A 25,550-nucleotide genomic window follows, 5' to 3' on the forward strand; every position below is an offset into this window, starting at 1 on the left:
GGCACGCAACAAATCGCGAGCGGCAATGATAGTAGCCACGTTTACACCGATATGTTAAAAGTGTACCCTATTCATACGCCGACGCTTATAACACAGCTAAGGTATTCGCCCACCCTTAGCGGAAACATGCCATATTAGGATAGTAGCGAAGACAGATGCCGCAGTTTCCGCAGCACACCAGCCATGCGTTTCTGTCACTGGCAGCTAAGCGCGCCCATCTGTTTCTGTCCCCTCAAAGTGAACATGTCTACGTTATTGCCCCGAACTAGCCAATGTTAACGATATTATTCATCACTGATACGGAAGAAACTGTTGCAATGCACGTAATGTACTCACGAGAAGAAATAAAAATGTGTTCGGCGCGTTCAACGTGCTCCGCCTGCCGCCATTTTTGTTTTGGTGTCCCGCAGCAAACGCGGGACGAAAAAAAAATTTTTTCTTTTCGCGGGAAATTTAACCAGCGTAATGATCGCACCCATGAATTTGCGTCAACTTTTCTGACAAAAAAGTGGGATCATTATGCAAGTAAATACGGTAGATAGTGGCAGATTACTGCAATGCTTGCTAGCAATTAAAATATGTAGACCAAAATTTCCAGCGCCTGTAGGCGGCCACCATGTTTTTGTTTTAATGATGATGATGATGGTGGTGGTGATAGGGGACTGCATGAAAGGGGTAGGTGGCAGCAGGCCACAGCACATTTATGGTTATCAGTCACCTGTGGTGGCTGGTTCCAAAAGCGCTGCGGCTGTCTTGTCGTCTCTGAATGCCAGTGTGTCTTCTTCGATGCGATCACATTTCAAATCACAAAAATATCCCATGGAGATAATTTAGCAAGATCACACTGCGGCATCGTCTCCTTCAACGGAGCTGCAACAGCATCTGCTTCATTGCCGTTGCGATGTCGTGCAGTTGGCCAAGCTTTTTTCTACGAGATCTGCCTAATTACCGTAGAAACTCGCGTATAATACGAGGTTTTTTTTTTCCTAGTATTAGCGTCCCAAATTTTCTCTTCGTACTATATGTAGATCTGAACAAACATTTCACTCAGAAATTTGGGCTTCAAGTTTTGGTTTCATTATTTCTGCATGGCTACGGCTTGGTTACGTTATTGCTGCGTCACTACAGCATCGTTTCTTTATTGTTGAGTGTGCACCTTGGCAGCACATGTGCAAACCACGCTTCGCGAAGTGCATCTTTTTTATTCCACATTGAAGGACCAAGATGTCCGGACCATGAAAACAGCACTCGGCTGCTTTCAAGAGAAAGGTTATTTTAGTTGCACAGGACATCGGCAACAGTGCGGCCAGGAGGCAGTTTGGTGTCAACGAGGCAAGCATTTGCGGACGGCGTCGACAGAAGGAAGCCCTTTTCGTGTGCAGTAAAATGCGGAGAAGCTTTCGCAGCCCGAAGAGTTGGACATTCCCGGAAATCGAACTTGCCCAGACGGAGTTCGTATACCAACAGCAAGCCGCGCATCTAGCTGTGAGCGTGGAGCTTATGCAGGCAAAAGCTAAGGAGCTTGCAAGAGAAAAAGGGCTACCTCCGCCTTCAAAGCGAGCAAGCACTGGATTTATCACTACATGTGCCGTGCTGGATTTTCCTTACACCGCCGAACTTCAATTTCGCAAAAGCTGCCCAAATCGTTACAAGAGCTGCTTGCAGCTTTCCAGCGCCACATTATTTCGCTGTGCCACTTCCAGGAACTTCCAGCAAGGGCAAATCAGCAATGCTGACCAAATGCCGGTTTATCTGGACATGCCATCGCCCCCACCGTGCACGAAAAGGGCTCTAAACAAGTTTATGTCCAGTCCACTGGCAACGAGAAAGTGCGACTTACTGTCATGTTGTTGTGCACGGCAGACGGATGCAAGCTCCTGCCCTATGTTGTTTTCAAGCGCAAGACAGTGCCTAAAGGTGAGGAGCTGCCAAAAAATGTGGTTGTGAGATGCCATGAGAAAGCCTGGATGAACAAGAATGTTGTGCTCGACTGGATAAAGTCCGTCTGGTGTAGGCGGCCCGGCACACTGTCATCGTTCCCGTCCATCTTCGTACTGGACGCATTTCGTTGCCATTTGGCCAACTCAGTGAAGAGGCTGTTGCGCGAATCCGGCACTGAACTCGTTGTTATCCCGGGTGGGATGATGTCTCAGCTGCAGCTTTTAGATGTTTGCGTGAACAAGCCGTTCAAGGACATGGTCAAGCGGTATTACGCAGATTGTATGTGCTCAGGTGAGCGTGCAGTGACGCCGACCGGGCGGCTGAAGCGGGCTTCGCCAGCCACGCTATGCAAGTGGATTGTGGACGCATGGGCCAGCATATCAGAGGACCTTGTGTGTCACGCATTCAAGAAGTGTGGCATCTCTGATGCGCTCGATGGCAGAAAGAATGAGTACCTCTGGGAAGATATGTCCGACAAGGAACTATCTGAAGAGAGCGCAGCTAAGGAAGACAGCGATTGAAGTGCGGAGTGCAATTTAAATAAATGTTTTCCTCGAGTTTTCCTAACTCATAATATACGTGGATAAAACTTTTTTTATTTTTTTTTCCATTTTGTGTCCAAAAAATTTCACCTCGTACTATATGCGGGTTAGTATTATACGCGGTACTAGATGTCATCTAGTACCTTTCATACAGTGCCTCAAGCCCTAAATAATGTGTATACTGTAAAAACCCGCGTATAATACTAACCCGCATATAGTACAAGGTTGAAATTATACACATTATTTAGGGCTTGAGGCACTCTATGAAAGGTACTAGATGACATCTAGTACACACTATACCTTGCTTTCTTAAAGACGAATATCACATTTGTGCAGCGTTATACATTGTGCTGCATTTTTACCCTGCTTTGTCATCTTGATCGCCGTGTGATTTTAGTATACCACAATCAATATGAGTGCTATACAGTTATTTTCTATGATTGGCAAGATGCATGTAGTTGCAGGAAAGGCTCTAGCTCTTACGTGTTTACGTAAGACTTTAACGCGAAGCAAGTATGGCCAGCATTTCACACTGACAACGGACGAACTTAGCAGCATAATGAACAAGTGGGCCATTGCAGTGTGCATGAGATGGAAGCATTACATTTTATATCACATTTGCTGCCAGTTACAAACACTTTATTATTTTCTCGCTTGCATTGAATATAGAACATTCAGTAGTTTTCGTATCTATGTACATCATCACTGAAAGGGGCACCAGCTCTGTTATGAACAGCTGAACATGCTTCTTATGTAGCTGAGTGCTAGCATCGTACAGTTCTAGCTGTTTAAGCACCCACACATTGCGCGAAAGAAAAAAAAATTAAGTGAGGCATTCGCGCGTGTGGAGCCCCGTTTCTGTGCATGCTAGTCACGTGCTGCTTTCTCTTCTTGCGGTCACAAGTACTCGAATGTGGCTCATGCCTGTACATGAAAAACTGTCAAGTTTCATGCACTCTTGTTTATTTCCCGTAACGGAACAATCGCTGCGCAAGGTATGAAGTACACACACACCCAAAAGCTTTCTTCTTACCATTCTTTCATATTCAAAATGCAGTTTTGTGCATGGGTTGACCTCCAGGGGCTTTCTGTTCGGAAAGTGAAGTGACCAGACCAAAATAAAGACCGCCAAAAGGTCTTAAAGGGCACCGTTATGCTTTTATTGCAGGCCCGCAGTGCAGGAAGGCAAGGCGCACACTATCACATAGTTTGCGACAAAAATACTAATACCTACCTGAGCAAGCTTGCTTGGCACGAAGTCTTTTCTATGTAAAGTCGCTATCCTGTAGTGTTGTTTTTCAGGCATCGCAGGAACCTTGTGGGCACAGTGAATGCACTCCACACGAACGCAAACTTTTTGTCTCCGTAAATGTTGATCCCAAGGCTTTTGCAAGACCAGCTTCCCTGTTTGTTGGTTGTTGGTGCAGCCAACAACAAAAAAAATGTTGTTCAGACCAATAACCTTTGCACGTCCTGCTCAGAAGATGTAGTAAGAACACGTCTAAAGCAAACACCTCAGGAGATGCAGCAAGAGCACGTCTAAATACACAATATCTGAGCAAGCAGCACAAGTTCAGCCACTTTCTCCTGTATCACACAGTCCTCGCCAGAAGGCAGCAGCTGCTATTGAGAGTATGGGTGCAGCTGACACTGGCACTATGAGGCTATAAAAAATCTGGTCTATATGAGCTGCAGCCTAGAGCAAGATATTGTCATTATGAATTATGTTAACAGTTCTAGAGAAGATACAAAACACAAAGTGAATATAATGAAGACAGGATATCAACTGGCAACACCAACTCCACCAGCACTGGTAACTAGGGCAAGGTCAATGTAGTGATTCTATTCTAGTGCTCTTTCTATATGCATTTCGTCTGTGGTCCGAGTGGCACTCCACCCTCATTATCACCAGGATCAGCTGGCCATGAATGATAGATAATAAAAGAATAGAATCAAGTGAAAGGAATCCTTTTATTATACTGGCCCAGATATTGTCATCAGCTGTAGAATACATTTAAATGCTTTAAATATTTTTAAAAAAATTGAATTTAATTGGAGAACAATTTTTGCTGAAACTAATTCTAATAAAATAGTTTTGTAGCAACACTATAAGCAAGTAGCAGTTCCATTATTACTATTAGTTCCTATAATTTCATACTCAAGCAAGAGGGTCTTGACATGGGCGACCTATGTAGACACTAATTTTCCGAATCCAAAATTCATGACTTCGACGGTGAGCAAGAAGTTTCTCGGCAACTACCATATTGATATGCAGCTTGTGACATTACAAACCATGGCCTTCTTGTGCATCTGCAATACGTAGGTTACCAGACTGTGGTTAGCTGTCAAAGATACATAAAGGATGATTGGAATTGAGAATTGTTGCCAAGTCTTCAAAGCAGTTCCAATGATTGTTCAAGGTGCAGCCACACTAAGCATCCATGATACCAATGCTGAATGAAGCTGAAGCTATTGATCGGCTGACTTAATGGCCAGCAACATAGCCATATGCCTTTGATATACTCCTGTTGACAACAGCACTCACAAGACTGACAAATGGAAGTAACCTCAGGTTAATTACAATCTGTCTTGCAAACGCCTACCAAATTACCCAATCATTTTTGCATCAGTCTCTGGATGGTTGGCAATAACTGTCTCTAGGAAATCCCTCAGCTAAAACTCCGCGCAAAGATTTTTTTTAAAGTACCTGCACTTCTGTCTATGCTATTTGGGCTTAAAAATAAATTTAAACTAGCTTCCAAAGCTTAATGGGCAGACTGAACCAGTCGCACATGTGTAGCTTTCTGTTGATATTGTTACGTGGAAGCTCAGTAGGTTAACTATTTACACGGGTGTATTTACAAGGAGTAGCAAGCACTGGCCAACATGGAAACCAGCCAACATCAAGCAAGGTACGTAGTCGTCCTTATAAGCAGCCAGCGACCACTTATGGGTACATCCCACTAAATCCAATATCCACATCATCATCTTCGAATAACACGTAGCATGACCCCTGGTGGCAGATGTGCCGGCCTGGCGCCACCAAGGATCCACAGCAGAGGAAGGGTGATAATGCTTGAGTCTCGAACGTCGGTGGGCAATGGAACAGAAGATGCTGTGGACTGGTGGACACAATCGCGTACGTGATGTCAATCACTTGTCGAAAGGCACGGCATGGGCCCGTGTAGCGAGGAAGAAGCTTTTCAGAAAGGCCCACACGTCGGGAGGGGGTCCAAAGTAGCGCAGGGGCACCTAGAGCAAAACGCTTGTAGCAGCATCGCTTGTCGTAAAGGTGCTTATGATTGTCTTGGGAAGCAGCAAGTCTACTAGAGGCAATCTGCCGCACGTAATAAGCCCAGGCAGTGGCATCGCATGCATATTCACTAGTCGAAGTTTCAGGGGAAAGAAGGTATGTGTCCAACAGTAAAGTTGGTTCACATCCAAACGAAAGGTAAAAGAAAGAGTATCCAGCAGTGTTGTGGCGGGGGCAATCGTATGCGAACATCACGTATGGCAGTGCAATGTCCCAATCACGGATTTCAGCCAACACATACTTGGAAAGCATATACTGTTAAGGTCCGATTCAAGCACTCGGTAAGCCCGTTTGCCTGGGGATGGTATGGCGTGGTGATCCTGTGCTGCTTGGAGCGGCAGTACAGGAAATTGTCAATGACTTTCGACAGAAAGGTGTAGCTTCGGTCAGTCGGCAGTTGACGTAGAGCACTGTGTACTAAAATTGCGTCATGAAGGGGAAAGTCCGCCATGTCTGTAGCACAGCTTGTCGCCAGCACTCGTGTTATTGTGTAGTGTGTCGTGTAATCAGTAGCGACGGCAACCGATCTGTTTCCTGGAGCATATTATTACGATATTACGTAGAAAAGGGTATGAGAAGGTCCATACTGACACGGAAGAAGGGGTCAGGTGGGGACGTCAGTGGGCTGAAGATACCCAGCAGGAAGTGTAGACAGTTTCTTTCGCCGTTGACAGAGCTCGCAGGCGTTGACATAACGACACACTTAGTGGGCTACTGCAGGCGAATAGAAGTGACGGTGCACACAGTCATGTGTGCAAGTGATACCAAGGTGGTCAGCGGTTGGGTCATCGTGAAGCTCATGGAGAACTGTGGAGCTCAAGTGTGATGGTATAACTAGGAGAAGATCAAGACCATCAGGGTACACATTATACCCATATAAGGTACCATCTTTCAGGGTCAACATGCGCTCAGAGTCGCTGGGAGAGGATTCCAGGTGCTCAGTTATTTCCCTTAAAGGGCCCCTCACCAGGTCTGGCCATCTTGAGCTGACAAGCGCAGAGTTTACATTTGTGTGATAATGATCGTGTCTGGAAAGTATTACATCGCTACGCGCCGTAGAAAGATCTGAAATTTCAAACCGAACGCCGGTTTTCCTTCTCCTTGCGGCCACCACGCTCCAAGCCGGAGGATGACGTACTCATGTGCCTGCGCCTACGTACTGGTGTCCGCAGTGTGACGTTGCTCGTGGTGACACGCAACTTCGAAAATTATTCAAGACAACATCTGTTATCTGTGTGATCTGTGGCTTGAATTGAGGAATTCAAGTTTAGAGAAACAATCAAACACACAAACAGAATGTCTCCGTGTTATTTTGTTTTAATTTGCACCAAAGCAAGAGAGATGTACTTCCGCTTCGTCTGCTTGTTCCCACGGTTATGCGGTCACGTGCGCAGGTACTGAAATGTGCCATTTTCTACCGTGTTCCAGCGTATGATCATGCTCTGCGATCCACTTGTTCTGCCTCTGTATTCGTGTAGCACTGAATTATACCGCTAGTCATGTTTCCTTGTGCACAGCGCGCAAAATCGTGCACTGTGCGAACAAGACAACAGCTCGCGCGCTACGCCATCAGCAGAAGTGCGTAGCACCGGAAAAAAAAAAAAAAATTAAGGCGAGGCCTGTGACGTATGCATCACGCAATCCTCAAGGTCCGGTATGGGAGAACGCGGGGAAGGAATTTCGCTTGTGAAGGCTAGACGGGGCGATTGGAGAGAGCGTCTTGCTTGGCAGTGGAGGCCGCCTGCTGAAATCATGGGTTCGCGGCACTGAAATATTTCTATCTGGGCTATTAATGAGCCGATTTGAAAAATTTTTGGGCAGAACACTCCCTAGAGGACGTGTGACAACTTCCAGCTTGTAGCCAAAATTCGCTATGAGGCCTGGTGAGGGGTCCTTTAAACATAGGCAAAAACACAATCACTTTGTCTAAATAACACAAGCATGTATACCACTTGAACCCATGAAGCTAGAGAATCCATTCGCTTGAATGTGGCTGGGGCATTACACATGCCGAAAAGCATGACCTTGAACTAGTAAAGCCCATTGGGGTTACAAAAGCGGATTTCTCTCAGTCCATTGAGTCCACAGCAGCCTGCCAATAGTTAAATCGAAGGTCAATAGAGGAGGAGTAAGCGGCACCATACAGGCAATCAAGGGCAGGATCAATTTATGGTACAGTCGAACCGAACTATATCGAACCCGTTTAAATCGAACTATCCTGTATATCGAACAATTTCTGAGCACGGTATAGCTACAATGAGTATATTTAGCAAAAATTACGCTTACATCGAACAAAAATAGCAGCAACTCCCGATATATCGAATGTCAAGTGGCACAAAAGTGCCCCCAGAAGTTGGCTTTCCCTCGCAGCGGCAGGAAAACCCACCAACACATCCCAAAAGTGGTTTAGCCCGGTGGCGCGGCTCCATACACCCGCTCTCTCTACTGTGACCGTGCCGTGTGTCATTGACAATCCTCTGCAAAAAATGGTCCTGTTCCGCCCACAGAACTTGCTCAGACAGCCAATTGGAGCATTCAGAGCCTCTTGGGCCCTCGTCGTGCAAGTGCGAGTTATCTTGCTGCATTTCTTGTCATTGTGTTTGTGCCTTGTGGGCCTTCTCCTGCGGTGTTGCCGTGATGGCTAGTGTGGAGCGACAGAATTTGCCTTTCACCGGGAAGCTCAAAATCATAAATCGAGTCGAACACGGTAAGAAGCCAGATGTCGCCTCAGCGTACAAGATTCTTCGCATCGGCGTCTGGTGCCTCGTAGCGCAACGATTCACGCAACGAGATGAAAAGTGCGGTTACTTGGCACTTTACGTTTTATCTCACTGGCTTTTCCATTTGTTGCACCCACAAACGATGTCTATCTCGTTTCTAATCTCTCAAAGTGTCATGGCTAGATGCTCATTCATTTGATGTGTGGTTACATCTGTTCACAGGTGGGTGCTGGTCTACAAAAACGATGCCACCATATAATACTACCATATACAATACCGGCATATACGACGCGGCGGCATAAGGGAGCCCTGCAATTAAAACCAAGAAAGTACAAAGAAAAAAATTATTGTATCCACACAGGATGGCAGCAGTTGCCGGGCTACAGACAGTTGAAAAATAGGCGCTTTTTTTTTACATACAAATGACGGTGTAAATATATGGCACCGACCATTTGGGACTTGTTTGCAGCACCATATATTTGGCTACTGTAAACCTATAAGCTAGTACCGCCTGCAACTTTTACCTGAAAGTTAATATGGGCACATTTCCTGTAAATAAAATTTTTCGTATTTGTTAAGGTTACTGAGATTTTTATCATCGGCTTGTTCACTGAGGTTTTTTCCGTCATGTTCTTGTTTGATGAGCAACTTGATTGATGGTTATTGGGGTTGCATATTGACAGTGATTAGAAGTGTTAAAAAACTAATCTATGTTTAAAGTTGAGGTAAATAATTACCGTTTGTGTTGCTTTCTGATCCTTACTTTTGTGCTGCACTGCTGTGACAAAGTAAAAGTCTTTTAAGCCATATGAAGTTAATTTCATATCATATGCATGTGGATCTATGGTCAGATAGACACAGGTCACTGTTTTATGGCTTTTATTTGACTGTGTTCAGCCCTTGTCAACTCCAGCCTCTTAACTTGGCTGTATGTGTGCTTGGTGGTTTTTCTGTGCAGGTACCTCCTATTTGCAAGAGTTTTGCATCTGTACAGTAAACAGCGTAGCCAGCCCCTTCATCTTGTATGATATTGTCACGGACACGGCCCATCACTTATCGCGCTCTGGCTCGGCATCACTGTCTATGCCAATCCGATCTCATGTCCTCACACCACTCATCCAGAAGTGCCAGCAAATGTGAGTGATTGACACTGGTTTATCAGGCTGCTTTTCTTAATGTTTTCACTTATATGCAGTAGTGACATGGTATGTGTGGCGGTTCTGTACTTTTTGTCGCAGCTGATCTTTGTTTTTGTTTTTTTCCTTTCTTCCCTAATGTGCACTTTTGTGAAACTATTAAGGGCAAAACTATTGGCTCATCTCATGTTGCAACTGATTCTTTATTTTTAATTTTTGTCATTCTTCCTTCATGTTCACTTCGGCAAAACTATTAAGGACAAAACTATTGGCTCATCTCACAGTCAAGTGCTTTTGCTTTATGCAGGCATCTATCTTTGCACATATATATGTGACCACCTCTCTTTCTTGAGGGTCTGATATTTTCTGCACAGCTTACCACCTTGAGACTAGCAGATACGTCACACATGCGCACCAGTCAGCCCAAGTGGAAAAAATAATAGAAGGTGCTGAGACACAGGCGCAGTTAACTGGAAAGTAGTTACAAAAGAAATGTTATCTGTGCCTGAATTACCAGATTGACTGGTGTTGGTCTATGGGACAGTTTTCGGAAATTTGTTTCTTGCACTTTTGTATAGTCTCTTATCAGAAGATTCAAAGCCACTGCAAGGATGATCATAGGATGACTAAAGTGTCTTTGTGCTACTAGCCCCACAGAACTTTTATTTGCCCTAGCTCCCAGAAATTTGAGGAGGACAGTGCTCCTCATTCTCCCGACTTTGAATGCCAGTCATGCTACAGGATCCTCATTGCATGGCATGGTAGCAGACCTTATCACTCGCAAACCGCTTCCGAGATTTTACAAAGACAGAGATGGTCATTTTTTTTAGAGCATCAGTTGACTGCTGAATTCACATACGGTTGAGGATAAACAAAAGCTGTTCACTTGTTGTGTTAATCTTATGTACCAAAACCTTTCATTTTTGTGCCCTCTTCAGAACTTTGCCATACTCTTTCTGCATTTGAACCTCGTTATAACGAAGTCATATTTGATGTTCATTATAAGCATATACACGATGATATTTCCCCTCCCCCTCCCCCCCGTCAGACACTGAAAAGAGCTGCTGACTGGACACACTGTCTTGCATTGGCAGGTACCTCTTCGCTAGCCAAGCCAACAGTTGGCACTGTGCTTACCTCTCACCGCTCACATGGATCTTCTTTCTGGCCCAAAATTTTATCATCTATATATCTTTAACTAGGGGTGTGGAAATAATTAAATATCACTGAATCAAATCAAATAGTGAACATTCAAATAATTAGTTTTGCTTTGAAAATATCTTCTATTCAATTTCTTTAACATTCAATATACAGTAGAACCCCGCTGTTACGTTCCTCACTGCTGCGTTTTCCCGGCTGCTACATCGTTTTCATCCGGTCCCGGCGTAGCTTCCACAGGATCCAATGTATAAGGAAACCCGCTGTTACATAGTAGCTGTGAAAACGTTCCCGTATGATACGTCGCAACTTAGCACCCCGAACTCGCCTGGGCTAAAGTAGGCAACGCGCTCTAACCGCCATTTTGGCTTTTGACGAGTTTTGGCCGGGCTTGGCTATGGAACTGGCTGCAAGAAGCCGCACGCCAGTTTGAGAAGCCGCCACTAAGTGGCCATTCGTGAAAAATGCTCTCACTATCATCACTGTGATTACGGTCACCGCATGGTTTTTGGACGGGTCGACTCACGGAGGAAGGATACTCGGGAGAGGCCCTGACGTCACTCTTTGTGAAGCTAAAGTGAAGCCGCAAGTTGGCGTTGCTCATGGCATTGCTCTGCCTATCGGGCCAGCTCTCCTGTCTTGTTTACATTTTTTGCGAAGCCGCGCCATGCGCAACTGGGCTGCTCGGACACGCGCGCTCCGCAGCAATACTAAACAATCGTTAGCACGTTAGCATGATTACGCCAAAGAGGGCAAAATTTCCCGCGGATATTCCTTCGTCCGTTGCCATTGCCGTGGCGCGGTGACGACGAGGAGCACAAGCTGCATGATGCCGGGGAGTTGCCAAATCCTAGCTTTGGAGAAGCCGTCGCGGCTCTGGACCTCCTCCGCAGGTACGTCGCACCTCACAGCGACGCTGACAGCAATGCGGCCTTCCAGGCTATTGAGAAACGTCTGGTGATTTCTGGCGAGCAAAAGAAACGGCAAGCCACCATTCTAGACTTCTTTAAGTCCTAAGCGCACTCTGTGGAAATAAATTGTCTATAGTTGAAGCTGCACTTTTTTCATTCATTTTCGGAGCTTTCCTCACTGTTGCGTTTTCCCGGCTGTTACGTTTTTTTTCCCCAGTCAGGTGAAAAACGTATGAACGGGGTTCCACTGTATTTAGTGTAGAGACTCTTTATGTTTGCCCATGTGAGCATTGTACTGTTTTGACGTTTTTGGCACAAAAGGAGTGCCAAGCGCACCGCAGATGGGCCTCCCCGGCTGACGCAGTAGCACATTTTGTCACTGTGAGCGCTCCCCGACGGTGGGCTCAGTGTGGGGATTGCATGCACACAGTGCGCAAATGCCGCAATTTGCAGAATAGGACCATGTCGGCCAGGGGTCGCCTCTATCAGTAAAAGGTTTGTCCGGGTCAACAGGACCATTTGAAACGATCACACTATGCGAACAGAAGGAAAGACAGCAAAAGCAATGCATGTTTCGTAAAGTGCGAAGACCAAGCCAATTAAATGCTTAGGCATGCAGGTCCTGTTGGATACTCGGTGACAAACTTCACATCACTTCAACAGCCATCGATCACTGATGAGCCACTCGTACAAACATATTAGCGGAAAGCATTCTGCGACATCTTGCAACCTATTACCTAATCGGCCAGCAATGAATTTTCGTCACGGCCACACTGCCTTGGCCATTAGGCCTAATCGATGGTGCTTCATCGGTCGTTGACAACTAAAGTTACGGTTTGGTGTCAAATCAGTACAGATCTATTTACAGCAGCTATGGAAAGCCGAAAAACTGCCTCGCAAACAATAGTAAGAGGCAATGGGTGACGGATGAACAGGGAGGAAGGGGGGCACGGGGGGTGACAGGTGGACAGATGCAAATCAAGCCAAGCCCAACAATAAAGTGACATGGATGGCGCCTGAGATGCAGTGATCAAGTCACGTGATGCGCGGTCCTTTCATATGTTGCACAGATTGGCCTTACAATAACCTACCTGCTGTAAAGTTGGCATAGCCCTTTTGTATTTTGGAGAAAAACTGAAAAGAAAAACTTTCTGTGCAATAAATAAAAGATTACTTCAAAACACAGGTCCACTATTGAACTGAGAACCTCGTTGGTATTCAGTACAGTAGAACGTCAGTAATTTATTAGTTTCAGAGGGGGGAAAAAACTTGATGCTATTCAATAGAAATTATATTTATTAAAAACATATTCCAGACCTTGATAGACTAGAACTGAGGTGTAATCAGTGCTGGCATACTAATTTCATGTTCCCTTTAATAAGAGTAGATTGCACAGTATATCTTGATTTCTGTGTACCTAAGTTGCTGATAGGTTGCAACATTCTTGTTATGCTATGCTAGGAGGCTCCTGAGCATGTGGAGCACGGTATATTCTTGCTCAATTTCTAAGCAATAAATATTGTGAAATTTTTCTTATATTCATTATTTGATTCAATATTTGGCTTTTCATTATTATTATTATTATTATTATTATACAATTCGAAATCTACTATTTGGGATTCGCACACCCCTACTTTTAACCCATGCTTGTGGAAGTGAAAATCGCTGCTTGTTGATGAGCTTATCAAATCTTTTCTCAGTGCTGACATGGAAGGAGCCTCTTCAGAAGCTTTTGTTGATTTAAAACATCCAGGTTCCTTGACATTGAAATTTTTTGTGTTTCTAAAGCCAGGTTTCTAATCCAGTTTGCCATTGAAGCATCCTGGTGTGGTACTCAACTACTTAAGAGCGAGGGTATAAAAACATTGCCAAGCTTTCCGTTTGGTACTATTTGTAGTTTGGAAATTGTTTTTAGGCAGCTAGCAAGATTAGTAGCACAAATAGAGAAGTTTCCATCTGGCAGCTGGTTTTGTCTAAGTGCGTGAAGAGGCAGCACAGTATACACCGATGCCACAGCACATGATGCCGCGCTTCCGAATTGCGTGGCACCTAATAGCGTCGGGTAGCCATAAGCACCAGCAGGGGCCCCGTGACAGCGCCTCGCTTTATTTTTAATATGCTTCACTGCACGGCAAATATGCTTCACTGCAAAAGATTTGTATGCTTTGCCGCATAAGACGACTATATTGCGGCGAAGCTGACTTCAAGAACTTCAAGTTGTTGTGGGTTCGAATATTTCTAATAGTACAAGTGTTTCAAATTGAATTGAATAATGTCCGATTTGAATCGATCAATTATTTGAAGTTTTGAGTATTCGCACACTGATTGTCGACAGCCAATTTTTCAGACACAGGAGTTGGCCACTTTTGTCTGGAACTCCACCACTACGGCTATATTTACCTTATATTTACATCTCACTCTTGATCACTGAGGAGGTCTATGGGCACAAACTTATCGATGCTGAGCTTCCTACGATGACTTGTCGCAAGCTACTTCACCAGCCGTCAGCAAATTTTTGTTACAGCTGTACTTCCTAGGTCACAAGGCCTAACCAACACAGCTTCATCAAGTCAACTACTGAAGTTGGGGTTTGGTGGCAAGTCGTGATATGATGGCAACTTTGTTCACAGCTGCCGTGTTTGCAGCATGGCACATGCATATAATGAAAAAAATTAAGCAGTGCATCATGAAGCATTCAAAATTTTGCTCGCCATTACAGTCGCCGACCGTTTATTCGGACCTCACGGGGACTGCGAAAATGTCCGAATAAACAGGTGTCCGAAAAAGGAGATTAAGGGGGGAAAAAATCAAATTCTTTATTTTCACGCACTTATTCGGGCTTGGCAGTAGGCTTGAAGAAATCGTGAATGCGCCGCTGCACGCTGTTCTGTTTACGCGCAATCAGATAAGCCTGAACCTCGGAGAGGGTCGTACGGTCACTATAGGCGGCTGAAAGCACAGTCACTGCTGGTACACGCTCCGCATGCGACGGCAGCGTAGCACATGGTGCGTCATCTTCCGACTTGGTCATCGTTCGGCGATGCAGCAGAAACCTGACGAATGATCTCGCCATCGTCGAGTTCTGCACATGTCAGTACACCAGTGTCAGCACCTGTGAAACTGTCAAATGAGACGGTGTCCGGAATCGCAATGCAACCACTGCGCAAGTCTTGGCAGAACATTTTCCGCGTCGGTAGGGAGCACATCGGAAGGCGACAAATCCTAGGCCTCCCGGCACCCGCTTGCCGGCATTCCCCAGCGCAGTCTGCGCGGGCACTGTCGGCACCATTAGACACTTGATGCGATGTTTCCGTATGCCGCGTTGGATCACCGGAACCTCGACACAGCACACAAAGCCAACACCACCATGCTGACACCAGTCGCACAAACGAAGAACGTGGCCTACTCGCAGCGTCGTGCACAAAGAAACAAATCAGCTGCTGGATTGCCTTGACATGGCTTACTAAGCTGAAACCGGAACTGCTGTAGAGCCACTCTATCAAACCAGGCAGAAACGATGATGATGAGCGGGGATTTGCACTAGCGCCACTTCGTGGGGCAACAAGGAGGCTCTGTTCAAGACAAAAATGGCGTTCAGCAAGTCGAACCATCCACCGGTCATAGTCGGGGAATGGTGCTCTCGATCGAGTTGGCTCAAGGAGTGTCCGAAAAATCAGATGAGAGGTTGCAAGGTGTCCGAACTTTCGGCAGTTGTTATACATTATGGTCTATGGGGAGAATGGCGGTGCCGCGAAGCAGACTGAATAATCGAGCATGTCCGAATTTTTGGAGTCCGGAAAATCAGTCGACGACTGTATACAATTGGTTCTAGGGGTACGTGCCAGCACCATGGTGAAGTACATTTTATAGCATTCCCTTTCCTTAGCAAATGATTTAAGCTTCTTGGTTATACTTTTATCTAAGGATTCTAGTGAACTAAAAGGGATGCTGTGTGTAAGAACACAGGAAAAGCTTGAAGTTATGTTAGCACAAAAGTAGCTCTTTTCACCTTCGTTGCACCAATACAGTCGCCGACCGTTTATTCGGACCTCACGGGGACTGCGGAAATGTCCGAATAAACAGGTGTCCGAAAAAGCAGATTAAGAAAAAAAAATGAAATCCTTTATTTCCACGCACTTATTCGGGCTTGGCAGTAGGCTTGAAGAAATTGTGAATGCGCCGTTGCACGCTGTTCCGTTTACGCGCAATCAGATAAGCCTGAATCTCGTAGAGGGTCGTATGGTCACTATAGGCGGCTGAAAGCACAGTCACTGCTGGTACACGCTCCGCATGCAACGGCAGCATAGCACCTGGTGCGTCATCTTCCGACTCAGAGTCATCGTCCGGCGGTGCAGCAGAAACCTGACGAATGATCTCGCCGTCGTCGAGTTCTGCGCATGTCAGTACACCAGTGTCAGCACCTGTGAAACTGTCAAATGAGACGGTGTCCGGAATCGCAATGCAACCACTGCGCAGGTCTCGGCAGAACATTTTCTGCTTCAGTAGGGAGCACATCGAAAGGCGACAAATCTTAGGCCTGCCGGCACCCGCTTGCCGGCATTCCCCAGCGCATTCTGCGCAGGCACTGTCGGCGCCATTAGACGCTTGACGCGATGTTTCCGTATTCCGCGTTGGATCACCGGAACCTCGACACAGCCCACAAAGCAAACACCACCATGCCGACACCAGTCACGCAAACGAAAAACGTGACTTACGCGCAGCATCGTGCGTGAAGAAACAAATCAGCTGCTGGATTGTCTTGACACGGCTTACTAAGCTGAAACCGGAACTGCTGTAGAGCCACTCTTATCAAACCAGGCAGAAACGATGATGATGAGCGGGGATTTGCAGTAGCGCCACTTCGTGGGGCAGCAAGGAGGCTCCGTTCAAAACAAAATGGCATTCAGCAAGTCAAACCATGCACCGCTCAGAGTCTGTGCACGGTGTTCTCGATCGAGTCGGCTCAAGGAGTGTCTGAAAAATCAGACGAGAGGTTGCAAGGTGTCTGAACTTTCGGCAGTTGTTATACATTATGGTCCAAGGGGGAATGGTGGTGCCACGAAGCAGACTGGATAATCGAGCATGTCCGAATTTTTGGAGTCCGGAAAATCAGTCAGCAACTGTACAAAGAAAAGGTAGCCAAACACATGTACAGTCGATCACAGATGTATCATACTCCAACATATTAGAGAGTTATAGAATAGGGGTCCCAAACGTTTGGGGCCCCAAAGAAATAGCGTCGAAGCCGCTGTGCATGCGCGAGACCCAGTGTGCATTTAGGGTTTACGTCGGGCACCCTATTTCACTGATTTAGCGGGAGCCCCAGAACTTTGCATCAACAAACATGGCGGCACCAATCGAAGGGACAGCTCTAACCTAGCACCAAACTGGGTTCGATTCATAGTAATGCTGGAAGTTCGCGAGCTAGGAGAAGTGACTGCAGTTATCGTTTTCTCTCAACTAGCGTGTGTTATGAAGATTGATTCATTAGATGCCACTGATTCCGAATTCGATGGCCGATTTCATAGCTTGTAGGCCTAACATGGCTTAACTTGGCTGGTGAAGCCACGTGAACTTGGTTACTCAAAACTTAGCGTAACTAATTGCTCACTGCTAATAGAATAACCTCTAAATTGTAATTAAACATGGAAACACGAATGTCAAAATTACTCTTGTTGTCATAAGGATGGTGTATTTTATTTATTTATAATCGCTTTTCTTTGACGCCGTAGTAGTGCTGCAAACGGAAGACGCTATTCGTAAACGCAGAGCCCTGTTCTAAACTCTTCACTCCTGCATGCCCTAACACTAATACCCGCAAAGCTCTTTGGAGCCCCAAATATTTGGGGCCCCGATTTTAAAACTTTCTATTGAACTACTGCCTAAATCAAACTGTTCTAACATCCCCTTGGAAATTCTATTCATGTATAAAAGTATAGCACCATACTATGTGCAAGGTCAATTCACATGGTCGCAAAGGCAAGGCTAAAATGCAGTTTGAAACCAATGAGCAGCGACATCAATTACAGTCGTGCGATTGAAGCGCGACTGCATCTCGCGAGGCAAAACACTCGTTCATGAAAATTATGCATCCAATACGTCACAAATGGAAACATTTGAAATAGTACAGACCGTGTAATTAGAATTTTAAGAATGTGAAGTCACTGACTGTTTTCTTCAATCCACGAATAATTATGAGTACTAAACTGTGCAGGCTTGCTTAAGTTTGCTCATGGCTTAGAGGGAGGAAGAAAGAGGAGGGAGCATACAGCAACACGATCCAAGCCGAAATCTGCTGGGCTAGTGGTGGCCCAGCACGTGATTGTATGTCAAAGTACGCGGTGTTAGATATGGAGCTGTTTCCTGCGCCTACTTAGAGTTCCCCCGGACCACATCGAATCGCAGCACATTCCAGAGGATCGCTCGAGCCAACAAGTTCACGTGCCAACAAGTTCGTACGCGCCGCGGTAGCTATTCAATGCTTGAGTTTTCCAGAAAACGAAGGGATCACCCGGCATTGTTGCAAGGAAAGTGGGTCCCGAAACATGACGGCTGCGATGTTCCGGGACGGCCTGGCAGCGTCGCACCGGTCGCCTTTGAAGAGGGCATTTGCCACCTCAGCGGGGCCGTACCACCGGGAGCAGGTGAGCCTCGGACAATGGAGCCCAATCGCGCCCCTTCTCCGCCTTTGAAGAGAGCATTGCACCACAACAAGGCAAGACTGCGGGGAGCCGCCGGGTGTGACCTCACCGCACGGGTGCGTACCATTGGCCGAAGGTGGCGTCATCGGAGCGGACTCTCCCATTGGCCGAACATGACGCGACTTCCAGTCCTCGAAGGGTTTAAAAGAAGCATTCCAGAGACCAGAGCATTCCCTGATTCACCTCTCTCGAACTTCTTGCCGCGGGCCGCAGCGTCCGAGTTGCTGCCGGCCCGTTATGACTGTACTACTGTTACTTGACTCTCACCTCTCTGTATGTAATGTAAAATAAATCCCCCAAGTTTGTTTTTCATCCCGAAGTCCGTCCCTCAACCCCTACAGCGGTTGGTTTCAGTGTTCCCGCTCTGCAGGCAGAGTTATGGCAGGGCAGCTGAACAAGCGCGCACTGAATAAAAACTGCTGGCATAGCTACTGGAAGCCAAACACCTCAGCAAATTTCAATTCTTGCTACGTGATTTCGATGCACGAGGTCACGTGTTGGGCCACCACTGTGGCTTAACGAAGCGTTCGCTTTCCAAAGCTGGCTGCATGACGTAATGCTCCCTCCTATATTTTTCCTTCCTCCATGGCTCATGGCAATGCGTGCTGAGATATGCAGAGATTGTATCACTGTATTCAGCACTGTAATGTCTTCAAAACTCTCTTATGCGTAGCCATAGAAAGTAATGGCAATATATGTGGTATAACTTTATAAGATTTGGTCAGTAACTTTGTTTTGTAATTGCCTTTTCACTAACTATGAAGTTTTTGTATGTCTTCAGTGATATAAAAAAACTACAGGTGGCATGCATGCTGTGTCAGTGAAGAATTAAGTGTGGTTGTTGTGAATTATTTCAATGTAATGTTCACTTTATCTTAACACCAAAATAACAGATGTGTGTTGGTACTACGGACGCATGCGTGTGGTACTTAGTTCAAAATCTGGGCGAACCCATTCCTATGAATTCATGCAAAACTTTTAAGGCTCACTAGTGTAATGCGTGCCATTATAGAATGAGGTCTATATATACAAATGGATGTATCCAGGTTACATTGTGGCGCGATGTTACGGCGAATATTCTAACTTGCACTTCATTTGTACTGCTCTGTGGTTTGTATATGCGATGTGATGTTAGCTGGCACAATAGACGACTTAGCGTAGCAAGTCTCCAAGGGCAAACTGTATTTTTCTTTTCCACCGAGTAGTTGGCCCCGCGAAATGTAGATGGCACTGCCATGCCTTCACAAGCCGCCATTGCAAGATATATGGGTGTCTATGGCACCTTCACTACCATGTGTAAATATACTTTGCTGTATATACAGGATTGACCTTTGTGAAAGGGAACACAGAAGCACGTGGCCTGTGCTCTTTGGAGGCTGCGTAGAGTGCCAGCAACAGGCAGCAAGGGGAAGCACGTCCGCTTGTAGCGTCTTCTATTGGTGGCCAGAATAACCAGGCATGGTTGATAGGCAATTGACTGCTGGACTCCCTCCCACGCGAGATGGTTGTGCAACGGGCAGGGTCTTGCAGCGCAGCGTCTGCGGCTAGCAAACTGCACTTGGTATGGTAGCGCACTAGAAACATGGAAGTGCCAACATATGCCTGCTAGTTAATAGGCACTCCCAGCATATTTTAATGCATAAGCATTCTCTGGCGAGTACGCCAGCAAGATCTGTACGCCACGCGAGGAGTGTAATGCCTTGTATCTGCACAAAAATCCGAAATGTGCGAAGCTATGCCATTTATTCATTCAGGGTGTCTACCAAATGGAAAAACAGGAATTCTCAGGGATATTAAATAGTCTGGAAATACTCAGGGAAACTAAGGGAATTTGTGCTTCTATCAGGGAAAATTAGCTGCAATTTTATTGAAAGGGAACAAAAGTCGTGCTAATGCTGGCTTGAGTAACAGAGGAATCTTAACGAATCGTCTTTGATGCCATGTCATCGGCTGGAAGAGTTGTCAATGTACAGACAACGACCAATTTTTGGGACATGTCCGATAATTCCGATGTCTTCGCGGCACCACCATGTACCCCGTAGAGTCAATGTACAAGAACGTCTGAAATTTTAGACGCAAGAACTCTCTGCCATCCCATTTTCCGAACTTTTTGCCGTGACCGCTGGTCCGAAATGGCATTAATCAAAGCCATTACCGCCACCATTTTGATTAGACAGTTTTTGTTTAATGTTAGCTCAAAAGCGGGGTTAAGGGAAATAGTTTTACCGTTCCACAACCAAATTTTACAGAAAGTTAGTTTTAGTATAGTGTGATAGCGTAGTTTACGTGCGGGACACTATTGAATTACGCTTTGAATTTCTCATACATAGTGCACCTTATTGATTCTATCTGTGTGTGCGTCCAGAAAGTGCAAGAGGCAGTGCAACGGAAGCCAGGAGCACGTTGTATTTGTACTTTCTATGACCACCGATCTGTGGCGAAATAGTACAAGCAGTACAAGCTTTCCAGCATAGTTTTCAAAATTTCCTTATCTTAGAGGCCATAGGATGTCATCACGCCTATCTCCCAACTTTACCGTTAGGTGGCAGGGGCGTCTCGGAAGTTTCTCTCATTAGGCTTGGACACATGGAAACAAGAACCAACCTCAAGAACTCTTCAAGATTATCCACAATACTCTGCTGTCAAAGCAGCCTGAGACTAAGCAAAGCCCGTTTATGCGGTTATTTGCTACAAACTAAGTGAATTTTGGAAAAAAAACAATGCCAAATTCATTAGAAGTGGGTGGCTGGGGCCACCGCCATGTCTTACGCAAGCTACATAAATCACTTAACCCTTTCGCTGTCGGACGTTTCTGGCCGTGACGCACCCCCAGTGTCGGCTTGGTTTCAGGGAACGAGCATAACAGGGAATGAACATAGCAATTTATTTTTGATTATGATTGGTATACAAATAACATAGTCAATGCAATATGCACATTTCAGTGTTCTGCAGCTGTTGTTAGTAAGCATCATCATCATCATCAGCCTGACTATAAAATCTGTTCAACATCCGAATCTGACGATGCGGAACCCTCTTCGTCTCAAGCGACTTTGTCCGAGTCCGAATCCGAGCTCGGCTCGTATTCTGAATCGGAATTCAGCCACCGCTCCCATGAGCAGACGAAGGTCCCGCGCGCCGAGCCATCCGAAAGTAACCGCGCGCAGGGAGGATGCGCTTTCAGTCGCCCGCGCAACGGAGAGAAATGGGACGTTGCGTGAGCAAGAAGACAGAGGGAGATGAAAAAAGGCTAAACAAAGTTCGAAGGGCTTTACGTTTACTGCTGCAAGTCGGAAGCGAGGGTGCGGCGAGAGAGCGAAAGCAGCAATCGAGTCACCCCTTTTGGAGAGGCAACGGCACGTGCGCCTGAACTTGACGCGCCGTAGCAGGCACACCAACAGAATAAAAATAAAAACCTTCAAACCCGCGGAGAAGGCAGAACAACCCTTGAACCCATAACCACACGCGCGCGACGCATGATCCAGCAAACGCGGAGCCACCGCGCCACTCAGCAAAGAGAAAGTGGGGAGTGGCAGTCGCACCGTACTCTTCAATACATGGGTTAACACAGGTCGGAGCGAATATACGAACTTGTAGAAAGAGTCAACAGATGGCGTGGCCAATCTAGGAGCGCCTGTTTTTGCGCTCAGGCGCGAAATTTTGAACGCACGATAGAGAACGTACCGGTACGTCAGTAACACCGTGGGGGGGAAGCGCGATGACGTACCGGTACGTCAGTGACAGCGAAAGGGTTGAAGATGGTAACGCTAAATAGACAGTTTAAGTTGAGCGTACGCTATACTACTGAGTACACTATAAAATGGCAGGTCGTCACTGCGCATGTGCAGAACGCTAAATGACCCATAGCGTATAGCGTAAGCGCGCTATTTCTTAGATTTAGTGTTATCATCTTTGTGTGGTTTGCATAAAACGTGGCGACAGTCCCGGCTGCCCACTTCGAATTGAATTTGTCATTTTTGTAAAATTCACTTCATTCATAGCAAATGACTGGTTAAACGGCTTTCGCTTAGTCTCAAGCCACTTCGGCGACAGAGTTTTATGGATAACCTTGTGGAGTTTTCGAGATCGCTTCTCATTTCGAACGACTCGAAGCCTAACGAAAGCAACCTTCGAGATGTCAGCACCACCCATAGGTGAAGTTGGGAGATAGCCACTACAATGGGATATGGTCTCTAAGATCACAAGATCTCGCAGGCCAACTAAAACTGTAATAAACATGTGCTGCTTAGCGTATGCTATATTCTATGGGTCGTTTAGCGTTCTGCGCATGCGCATTGATGACCCACTATCTTATCGCGTATGCAATGGTATAGCGCATGCTAAACTAAAACAATCAATAGTCTGTTACACTAAACTAAAACTTTCACCGCCTTGAACCGGCGCTCTCGCATGCGGGTTCGAGGCGTAGCCACCACCACGGCAACGCTATGCCTAGCTGCTTCGACGTTCGTTGTTAAGCTTCTTCGCGTTCGGTGCCATGTTTTTCATTGCAAGAATTCACTGCTGTCAGCAATGACATCAACTCCACCTTTCTAATCCTTACAATTGACTTCGAAGCTCTGAGAGCACGGCGCGTTGCATAAGGCCGGTTCACGAAAGTCAGCTTCGCCTCAGTACAGAAATGTTACACGGTGAAGCATATGCGAAGTAGTGCAGCAAAGCTTAACAAGCATGGCAAAGGGGCAATTATCACAGGGCGCAGTATGTATTCCTTAATTATACATGCGTGCGCCCGCCGTCTTTTGTCATAGTACGAGCACCGATATGTGTAGTGGCAGGCCTTCAGAGCTTTTTCAGATGTGCCTGTGGCGATTTGAGACAGTAAAAGACATGCATTCATTTATTCGTACTGCCCGATTTTTCCAACGTTTTCGCGGCCCCTAGGGAGTCCGAAAAATCTGACGTTGACAGTACAACTGACCAAACGGATGCTTCAGATGGTCCGCAGGGCGTACGCACAGTGGCAGGAGTACAAGAACAGAAAGGACCGACACATTGAGGAATGAACGGGAAAGGAAGTGTGCCGCCGCTTCTTTGAAGGAGCTTGAGGTAAAAAAAAACAGTGCTGGCTGACGCCGAAATGCAGGTGTCCCTCACCCAAACCAAAATAAGCTCTTTAGAGCAGTGAAACACAGCACTGACGTGTGCGTGAGCTGAGAGTATGTCAGGACAGTTGAGGTTGATTTTCCAGCTGCTGAGAGCTCACTTGTGACAAAGTTTGGGCCTCATACCAATGAGCTTGCTATCAGTTGATAGAAATAGCTCATATTCAAAAAAGCTTCTGTATGCATCTCTCTTTATTCGTATTTGAAAATGTTTGACTTGATTTGCAATGGGTTTTACCATTTTTTCGAAGATATTTTATTCGCTGTGCATTTTACTAACCCCTCCCTTCTGTTTTGAATAAAATAAACACTACTCCTTATTATCCAAACTGTGTTAAGGCGTTTCTCTTTTTTTAACATGCTTACTAGAGAGTGAAAGCATCAGGCAACATGGTGTCAGCCTGTCTTCTCATAAAACAAAGCTGTGTGTCACTCAGGGAATCTTGCAAAGGCACTCGGGGAAAACCTGAAGAACTCGAGGAATTTGGAAATGTCAACTTGGCAGACACCCTGATCATTGTAATAGTGTAAATGTAGATGATTGGTGGCTTTATAAGCAATGAGGAACAATTAAAAAAAAAATTATTAGAGAGAATACCCATAGGGATACGTAGGGTCCATAGAAAATGCATGGGGAAGTCTATAGTAGGAGTGGGCGAACTTAAATTTGAGGCTGGGCCAACTTAAAATTTGGGGGTGGGCAACTTAAATTTGGGGGCAGGCTTATGCATATTTAGACAACTCCAGTAGAGTTTTTGCATACTTTTTTGCAGTATGCAGCTCTAGCTCCCCACTTCCCGCATAGCATGAATAAACCTCACCTGATTCAGAGAGGTTTAGGAGAGACAAGTGCACCAGGTCAAACTTTACCTTAGGTAACTAAACCGCATTGTTTCATTAATTAATCATGTAGACTTAATTATTTGTATAATTGTATTTGATTGAATAATTAATAATTAAGATTACTTAAATATATCTAGCTGGTCTCAAGGTACTCTTAAATATTCTTGATTAGGCTCTATTGATTTAACCTTGTAGTCTAATAATTTCACAAAATAATTTTAATTAGCTTCGCTCTTCTTGATTACCCTCAGTCAGGGGTGGGACTCCTGTGCCAGTTGTGCCATTTTGATACAAACGCTAATTCCTACGCCATGCCGCACCATAACAGCTTCGGCATGTGTGCTCTAGAGTTACCGTATATGCTCCATATATGGTAACTCTACCTCCACAGAGCACAAGCCACGCGCTCACATGTTCCCTTTCATAAAGGACCACCGTGTACACCGAATTCCTGTTCACTGCTACATTCGATATATCAAATGCTGCACCCCTGCAAGTGTGCTTGTCCTTACAGAACCACGATCGCTTCATCGGAAATATTTATGCCAACAAAACGACAGTTTTGGCAGATGCTATCATATTGAATATGAAAGGCAGCAGCAGAAATGAGAAAGGTTCGTCTGTCACAGTGTGGATGCTCGTGCCTGCAAGCTTTTTTTTTTTTCCCCCATTATAATGAAAAATTTGCTTTCTAAAGTAAGCTTCACCGCAACAGAGCCGCGTAATGCGGTGAAGCATACTACCTGCGGCCACCACGCTGTTTCAAGAATGCAAAAGGGCTCCCAGACTGATGCCAGACTCCAGACATGGGATGGCCAAACAATAGATGTCTGCACGGCCGGGTTTTATTTGTTTCCGTGAATGGCATTTTAGGGTTCCGTGAGCGGCCAAACAGAATCTGATCCCGACTTCCACTTGGACAGATTTTTACATGACAACTTGCATTTAACAAAACCACCATATGATACATCCATCCTTCAGAAAAAGGATATCACGGAGGGGCACACACGACTCTCTGTGCGATTCGTAGGCCCACGGTCCACACCGAACACGTTTAATTCATACTCGCAAGGACGTGCCAGTGGGAACAAAATGTGGTGTTCTACAGGCTAAAAGCTACTTTCGAATATAAAAGCACCTGCCTGGCTGATTCATTCCCAAC

General features: G+C 45.7%; 1 protein-coding gene across 1 annotated transcript in view; it reads left to right on the top strand.

Moving 5' to 3' along the window:
- The window catches only part of Dora (zinc finger SWIM domain-containing dorado), a 211,028-nt gene that overhangs the window by 180,873 nt on the left and 4,605 nt on the right, over positions 1-25,550 (top strand). Inside the window, exon 25 of the mRNA XM_050196305.3 lies at positions 9,475-9,652. Within this exon, the coding sequence (XP_050052262.1) occupies positions 9,475-9,652 (178 nt within the window). The remainder of the gene's footprint in view (positions 1-9,474; positions 9,653-25,550) is intronic.

The sequence above is a fragment of the Dermacentor andersoni genome, chromosome 1 (genome assembly GCF_023375885.2).
Source record: "Dermacentor andersoni chromosome 1, qqDerAnde1_hic_scaffold, whole genome shotgun sequence".
NCBI lineage: Eukaryota > Metazoa > Arthropoda > Arachnida > Ixodida > Ixodidae > Dermacentor > Dermacentor andersoni.